The sequence below is a fragment of the Euphorbia lathyris genome, chromosome 3 (assembly GCF_963576675.1).
Source record: "Euphorbia lathyris chromosome 3, ddEupLath1.1, whole genome shotgun sequence".
Classification (NCBI taxonomy): domain Eukaryota; kingdom Viridiplantae; phylum Streptophyta; class Magnoliopsida; order Malpighiales; family Euphorbiaceae; genus Euphorbia; species Euphorbia lathyris.
Window position 1 is genome coordinate 84,881,728 of NC_088912.1, and position 8,408 is coordinate 84,890,135.

The following is an 8,408-nucleotide window of genomic DNA, read 5'->3' on the forward strand; positions in this document are numbered from 1 at the left end:
CCGAGGGAGGATCAGACCTGTTGAGGGTAAAAGCTTCAAAGGCAGATTTGCAAGAATAAACTCCATTATTAGTCAGGGCCCAGCAATGCCTATCCATGTCTTCCTCTTGATTACTAACCTTCACTCCCCTAATTCTAAGGAGAGTATCCAGGCTAAAGAAGGTCTCAAACTTTGACCAGATCCAGTCCCCCTCAGAGTCCACCACATTGGCAATCCTCCGGTTACGGATATCACTAGGCGGGGGGGAGCTACACACATCTAATAACGGTTTATCACCAATCCAGGTATCATACCAGAAACTGATGGACTTGCCATTACCCACCTCCAGACCAACCCCCAAGCAGAACTCTGCAAACACGGCGCTAAGCCCTTTCCAGAGGAAGGAACAATTGACAACTCTCTCCTTAGGGCCCCCAAAGATTTTGTCTTTCCGATACTTACCATAGAGAAGGCGCACCCAAAGAGAGGAGGGGCATTGCCACATTCTCCATAGAAGCTTCATTAATAAGACTTTGTTGTTGTCCTTAGCTTGTCTTATGCCAAGACCCCCATGCTTTTCGGCTGGCAGACCTCCTTCCAATGGACAAGGTGAATCTTCTTCCCCTCTCCAGACTCTCCCCAAAGGAAACTCCGGTTAATTTTGTCAAGCTTATTGAGAACTGGCTCAGGCAGCCTGCAGGCTTGCATGATATGATTAGGAGCTGCGCAATTGACAGACTGAATTAAAGTTAGGCGGTCTGCCAGGGAAAGAGAATTGGCTTTCCAACTAGCACACAACCCATTCGTTTTATCCAGCGTCTCTTTAAAAGAGGCTTTGGACACTCTGTCGCTGTGGAGGGGGACCCCAAGATACTTACCCAAAGAGTGAGTAAGAGGAATGCCAGATAAATCACTTAGCCTTTTACAAACGCCTTTATCCATGTTCTTAGAGCAAAGCATCCGAGATTTATGGATATTGATCTTCTGGCCAGAAGCTGCGCAGAAACAATTAAGGATCTCCATAACCACACCAACTTGCTCCTCATTCCCTTCCACAAAGATCATCACATCGTCAGCGAAGAACAAATGGGTAATAAGAGGATTTTATTATATCTATTAAATATGAAATATAATTTTTTTTTCAGTAATATTGGTTTTAATGTTATTTATTAAAGTTAAATTAATGGATTTGAATGGATCCTTACATATATTTTTATCGTCATATAATTTTGTTCGTTGGGATATTTTGTAAGTTATTTTATTATCTAATCTAGCATTATGCCCGCGCGTTGCACGAGTGGATAAATTTATTAAAAACCTCTTTAATTATATATTAGGTTAGATATAATTTTTCTTTATTACTATTTTGACAATTAATCAAAAAAGACCTCTAAAATTCTCCTAATTAATTACTCTATGCTTCCATTATTATGTATAATATAGATATAGAATCCATCACTGAAAATGACAAAGAAATTTAGAATGGTAATCATGACAAAACATGATTTATACTTGAAATAAAATTTATTGTAAGTATAATGTTTCAATACATTTTTAATTATTTTCTTCAATATGTTTTCAACTTCAATAAACAACTATTGTGTGAAATTCCATATCTGTTTCGTACAAAAAATGCATAAAAATAAAAAATTCAATCCATATGAGTTAGATAACCCAAATTAACAAAAATCAGTGGATTTTACCAGGTTCTAAATTTGGAAAATTAATCTAACTCCAATTAAACCTAACAATTGAGTTCATATAAAGCCGAAAATCCATATTTTAGTTAGAGTTAACAATCGAAACGATTACACCTAGCAACTTATACTAAAAAGAATGAAAATATACGTCATTTTGAAAAAAAAAAAAAGACAAATAAAAAAGAAAACATAGATAAGGCAGCGAGAGGTGTGGAACAATACAATTGAGAACAAAATAACTGCTACACATGAAAAAATCGAATAATTACCATCGAAAACATAACGATTTCATGTAATTTTTGACACATTTGCTTTTCCCGATTTTCAGTTCTCTATGCATCTTCTATTTCCATCTGATTTCTTCAACTGGAGATATCAAAGTCTAAATTCTTCCAATTCTTGAAAAAAAATTCTATCAATACAGTTTATCAATGGAAACCTCTCTTAAATAAATCTGAATATCTTAATGAAGTAAGAAAAAAATTATAAGGATATATTATTTGAAGTAAGAACAAAATTATAAGATTAAAAACAAAACTAATACATAATCAAAATTAAAGGAGGTCTTTGATTTTCGGTGGCCAATGAATATAACAATGAAATACTATATATCATGCTTTATATATAGGTTTGTGTGTGATTTTTGGATTTCTTTCGATTAGTGTTTTTTCATCTTCTTGTAACTCATACTTTCTTTTATTACTTTAATTAATAGACTAATAATTGACAATAAATAATGTGTTAATATAGTACTTATGATATGGAGATAATAAAAGCTCATTAACTCATTTATTCTTTTTTTTAAACTCATTTATTTATTTTTTTTGCTCCTACGATGCCAACTAAGCCAAAAAGGCTCTAAAACACTTCTTGTAAATTCTCTCTGCATTAGGAGTTTCCTGTGGCTTGGTGTTAAGAATAGGTTGCTTACTAATACAGATAGGAAAAGGCGGCATTTGGTGGAATCTGGGGCGTGTAGTAGATGTAGAGGGCATGAGGAAACCATTTGCCATGCTCTAAGGGACTGTTCTAAGAGTAGAGAGGTGTGGAGGAAAGTTCTCCCTAACCAGTTGTTATCTGCTTTCTTGTCCCATCCTGAACTTGACTGGTTTACTGATGGTGTTAATGGTAAATTGTTAGCCAATCTGAAGCATGGTGATATCATCTTTGTAGTTGTTTGTCACCAGATTTGGAAATGGAGGAATATGGAGATTTTTGAAGGAGAAACGGTTATTATTCCTAACTTGGTTGATTTCTTCTCCAAGAAATTCTGCACTATTATTGATAGCTTTAAGGAGGACCCTCTTGCTAGATCCATCCAGAAGAAGGCGGTTCATCTCTTGGGCTGGTGTAGGCCTAGCAGAGGGATGGTGAAGTTAAACACAGATGGCTCTTGTCTGAAGGATGGGAAAATCGCTGCTGGAGGAGTCCTGAGAGATGATGGTGGTGTTTGGGTTTCCGGGTTCACTCAGAATCTTAGGATGGGTTCTTCCTTTTTTGCTGAGCTTTGGGGGATCTTTTCTGGCCTTAGACTTGCTAAGAGTCTGGGCTTGAAGAAGTTGCTTGTGGAATCTGATAACCTCGAAGCTATCAAAATGATTTCAGATGATAATGCTATTTGTTTGAATAGCCAGAATTTAATCAAAGGTATCAAAAGGATTTGTTCTTCCTTTGAGTCCATCAATTTCAGCCATGTTTTCAGAGAACAGAACCGGGTGGCGGATCGTTTAGCAGCCGAGAGCCATGAGAAGATGTTGAGAGTCACTACTTTCTCTTCTCCTCATACTTTCCTTTGTTCTCTCCTTTTGGATGATGTGGTGGGGTTAGCTTCCCTAGGCTAATCCCGGGTTAGGCCTCTTTTTGGTTTTTGTTTGTTTTTTCCTTTCTTTTTCCTACAAAAAAAAAAGTAAATTCTCTCTGCTTCCGCTATTATATATAGTATAGATTTTATTATGTTCAAAATAAAAAAAACAAAAGTAATAATAAAATAAAGATTCAAACGGACACTAAAACTCTAAGAATATTGATAATTGATAAAAATATATATTTTTTGAGAAAATATTTTTTTTTTGAAAAATAATATTTTTTTGAAATTTTTACATAAAATTTATATTTAATTATAAAATTACAATTAAATCGTACTACAAAACTTAATTCTTAATATATCAATATTTTTTATATATCACAAATAAAATACAATTTTATGCCTTAATTTATAATTTTAGATTCAAATTTATAGTTTTTAAACCCTAAAAAATATATCTTAAAACCATAATTTACAAAATCTAGTTATTAAAATATATTAAAAATAATTCCTACCAAAAAAAATATATATATTAAAAATAATAATTTGCTTTGTTTCACAGGTGCCTTCTATGGTTACTTTATTTTTTTACAAAGTACCATTACTTGATGTGTTTTCACCATTGGATGATGAAGTATAAAATTAATCCAATGGTGAAAACACACAAAGTGAGGTTTACTTCGTAAAAAAGCATAGCCTTTACCTTGTTTCACATTACTTAAATTATTATTTTACATAATTTTTCAAATCTGAATTTCGATATAAATTTCCCTATTTTGGGCCCTTATTTTCTTTCAGATAAAGGCCTACCAAATGGGCCTCCATATGAAAAAGTGGGCCCAACTCAGCCAATTTTCCGTACTTCATTAAAATGAAATTGGAATCAGAAATCAAAAAAGCAATACAGAACAGAACCTTTTGCAGGTAATTTTCCATTGAAGAAGGCGAGGGAAAGATATAGAGAGATACAAAAGGAAGGATGAGTTTTCTCTTCGGGAATAGAAAGACTCCAGCAGGTATTCCATTAGATTTTTTCTGGCTGTTATTAAATTCGATTGCTGTGTTTTTTAAATTGAAATTTCAGTATCTCTTCATATGAACTATGGCTTGAATTCAATAATGTAAGAATTGGGAATCGTGTTTTAAGTAGGAGGTTATGGTAGGTAGGTTTTCAATTTAACGCTTCTGGTTTGGGTTGCAGAGCTTCTGAGGGAAAATAAGAGAATGATAGATAAGTCGATTAGAGAAATAGAAAGGGAGAGACAAAGTCTTCAAGCTCAAGAGAAAAAACTCATCGTTGAGATAAAGAAGAATGCTAAACAAGGCCAGATGGTAATTTATGTTTCTAGCTTTGTTTTTGCATTTTTTTTATATATCCTTCGCCTTTTTGTTGTATTTTCTGCTCCTTTTGTGCTTTGGTTTATTTCAGGAGGTTTATCTATAAGGTGAATATTAGCTTTGATTTGAACTGTCAGAAATCTTGTTTGCTAGAGACATTCTTTTGATAGTTGCATCATTTCCTACTATTCTCTATTGCTGCATAACTTGTCGTTATTAATTAGGTTCATGAAGGTTGTTGTGAACAGTGACGGATCAGGATTCATTGACAGTGGGTGCTTGTGGTGATTTATTAGTGCTAAATTGATAGTTTGGGAGTGTTTTTACATAAAAAAATTAAAGCCCTGTTCAAAGTTTCCATACAATTTTCAGTGTGTTCCGGCGACCAGTGGGTGCTCAAGTCCCCCCAAAACCCCTCTAGATCCGTCCTGGTTGTGAATGATCTCTTGGTCATTCATTCTTGAGCATTATATGTTCTGTTGTAGGTTGAATGATATTAGTACTTTTTATGCTCCCCAAGCTTAATTGTAGTTCCTTTGTGTATAAGTGTATATGTTTATATATATTCACATAGCTAAACCTTTATAGCTTCCAGCAAACTTTATCTTGATTTGTTGGCCATTCATTGTGCTTTCATCTCAGGGAGCTGTGAAAGTGATGGCAAAAGACCTTATTAGAACACGACATCAAATCGAGAAATTCTATAAGCTTAAATCACAACTTCAGGGTGTGGCTTTAAGAATTCAGGTATTGTCTTCAACAATCTTTGCCATTCTGTATTTACATGAATATTTCTTAACTTCTTTTTTGGCTGTGAACTTTGACTTCTTAGTCATTCTCATATAGGATCACACTTTTCCGTTTAAGTTGGTATTCTTAGTACTGCTAGTGCACCCAGCTTGTGATTTTGTGCATGTTAGATACCCGCATTCATGTCCGTTTATTGATGCTTTGAAATTGACATAGATAATGTTTTGATATTTGGATCAGTGTCCGCTTCATTTGCTATATGATTACACTGAACACATGCTTGTTTACAAACTTCTACATGTTAGAATTTCTTTCCAGTGAATCCATGTTTGAAAATGATTTTTTTTTTCTGCCTTAAGACGTTGAAATCAACTCAAGCAATGGGAGAGTCCATGAAAGGTGTCACAAAGGCAATGGGTCAGATGAATAGGCAGATGAACTTGCCATCGCTGCAGAAGATAATGCTAGAGTTTGAGAGGCAGAACGAAAAGATGGAAATGGTTTCTGAAGTGATGGGGGATGCTATTGATGATGCTTTGGAAGGAGATGAGGAAGAAGAAGAAACAGAAGATCTTGTAAATCAAGTCCTTGATGAGATTGGAATCAATATCAACCATGAGGTAAATTTATTTTCTCTTGTGAATGATCGCCTAGATAAAGCAGATAGAACATTATTCAATTCAATGTGCCATAATAACACGTCAGATAGAACACTGATGTTCCATTTACTATGCAGCTGGTGAATGCACCTTCAGGGTCTGTTTCTGTACCAGCCACGAAGAATAAAATAGCCCAAGCTGAATCAACTGGGACGCACGATGAGGGTGGAATAGATGATGATTTACAGGCAAGATTAGATAACCTAAGAAAGATGTGATTTGAAGATGTAGGAAAAAGCTTTTGTTGGCTATATTTAACAAGATGGGCTATGTAAACCTTTGGTTTTCATTTTTAAGGTTTGTGCTTCGGTGTTAAACATTCATGTGGCCCGAAAAACAGCAAATAATGAATGTGAATGGTAATATTACTTATGTAAATTACTTCTTATGAACTGTCTTAAACATGAAAGGTTCATGATTCTATAAAAACAAAGATATGCACTTTCTGGGAACTATAATCGCTTGCTATCTTGAAGCAGTCAGGTAAGAAACTACACAGACGAGAAGGATAGGGATGAAATTCTAATGTCTAGCTGGCCATCCAAGGAGTTTCTTCTTGTTGCCAACTCTGATGTTGATGCAGCATCATCAGAATCCAGCCGGTGGATTGGTGTACGGCAAATTGGACAGTCAGAATGAGAGTAAAGCCACGTGTCAATACATGGAGCATGAAAAGAATGCCTGCAGATTGAAAGTTGCCGAACATATTCTTCATCCTCGAATTCCGACAAGCAGACAACACATTCAGTTTCTGAAGGTGTTTCTACATTCTCTGCATCTTTCTTATACTTAAATGTTGAAGAAGGATATGGACTAAAGTTGAGCGAAACACTGTTCTTCTTCTGCTCTGCAGGGATGGTTGATCCTGGATCAGATAACTCACGAAGGCAAGAAAACCGTCCCATCATTACCACAGCGTAGACAGTAAATGCAACGCCAAGTATTCCAAACAGCACAAGGCCAAACAAAAGGATAGACATAGTTATGGTTTCTCAGTTACATTGAGTTGAGAAGGTTGCAGAGGGGGCTTGGAATGCACAGAACAAAAGATTTGAAGCTGCTATGACTGGTAAAGTAATTCTCCATTGTGCTTCATCTTGTTGTAGCTCTTGTTACTAGAAACATATTCCTACTATTCCAATTCTGCGTTGTTTCCAAAGTGCATATCTTTGAAACATGGGTATTGGGTATTTCTCTATATGCTCACAGGTGATTGGATGTCTTTTTTTAGAATAAATTAAAACATGGATACTTCTCTATATGCCGTCTGAGATTCTTGAATCTATAGGATCCAATAAGATAGCAATCATGTCCATCCAGAGAGGTATGTCTTAAAAACAGAATATAACAGTTTGTTTCCTTATTCAATTGCTTACCCAATTCAAGCATTTGTTGGTGGAACAAAGCATCCTGATAACCCTGATCATTCTGATTTTGGTGGATTGAGTCTTGATATTTTATTTTCGGTCACAGTAAGTCAGTGATGGCTAGAAAAGTTAGATTTGAACATAAAAAACTCGTTTATTAGAGCATTGTTCATTTCATTTGCGTTCGAAAATTTTGCATTTTTAATAGTTTGAAAACAGTTATTTTATGTGGTGTGTAGAGAAACTGTAAAAACATTCTTACTGTAAAAAGTATAAATTTAAAAAACAAATGAAATGAATAATGCTCTTATAAATGAATTAGATATTCACAACTAACTAATTTAGTAGGGGTTTAATGTGACAAAAAATAAATGATCATGGGTCTGATGTATTGAATTTAAAATAATCAGAGTCTCAATCCACCAAAATCAGCGTCTCAATCCACCAAAATCGGAATGATTAAAGGGTTGACTTTTATTGTTGTTTGATGAAGTAATAGTCTAATTTGTTTATTTAATTATCTTGTTTCAAGAAGAGGGTTGAACCACCTAAAAGGTGGATTCGTTTACGAAAAGGTATTCATTTTTTTTGGGCAAACTAATTCAAATCCGAAGTGGTAGGTTGGACCTTTTGGGAGGTAAAACTAACTGCAATTTCATATTTAGATTTCGAATCCTGTTTAGATGGTTAAACTGATCTAATATTTTAATTTTCTGAACCATGTATTTGATGGTAAAGGATCGTATTCATTGAGTATGTTTGAATGCGAAATTGGAAATGAAATTTAGGTAGAAAAATGTTTTTGGTATAA

General features: G+C 34.6%; 1 protein-coding gene across 2 annotated transcripts; it reads left to right on the plus strand.

The window, feature by feature from the left end:
* Positions 1 to 4,385: 4,385 nt before the first annotated feature.
* On the plus strand, positions 4,386 to 7,489 carry LOC136221654 (vacuolar protein sorting-associated protein 2 homolog 1-like). Of its 2 annotated transcripts, XR_010685244.1 has the most exons (7): positions 4,386 to 4,499; positions 4,685 to 4,815; positions 5,464 to 5,568; positions 5,931 to 6,191; positions 6,308 to 6,589; positions 6,710 to 6,987; positions 7,084 to 7,489. XR_010685244.1 is itself a non-coding variant. In XM_066009061.1 (5 exons), the coding sequence occupies exons 1-5, from the start codon at positions 4,463 to 4,465 to the stop codon at positions 6,446 to 6,448; spliced, it is 675 nt and encodes a 224-aa protein (XP_065865133.1). In that variant the 5' UTR covers positions 4,386 to 4,462; the 3' UTR covers positions 6,449 to 6,608. The 2 variants fall into 2 exon arrangements, 1 of the variants encoding a protein (XP_065865133.1); XM_066009061.1 differs by lacking the exons at positions 6,710 to 6,987; positions 7,084 to 7,489 and having other exon boundaries at positions 6,308 to 6,608.
* The last annotated feature ends 919 nt before the right edge of the window (positions 7,490 to 8,408 follow it).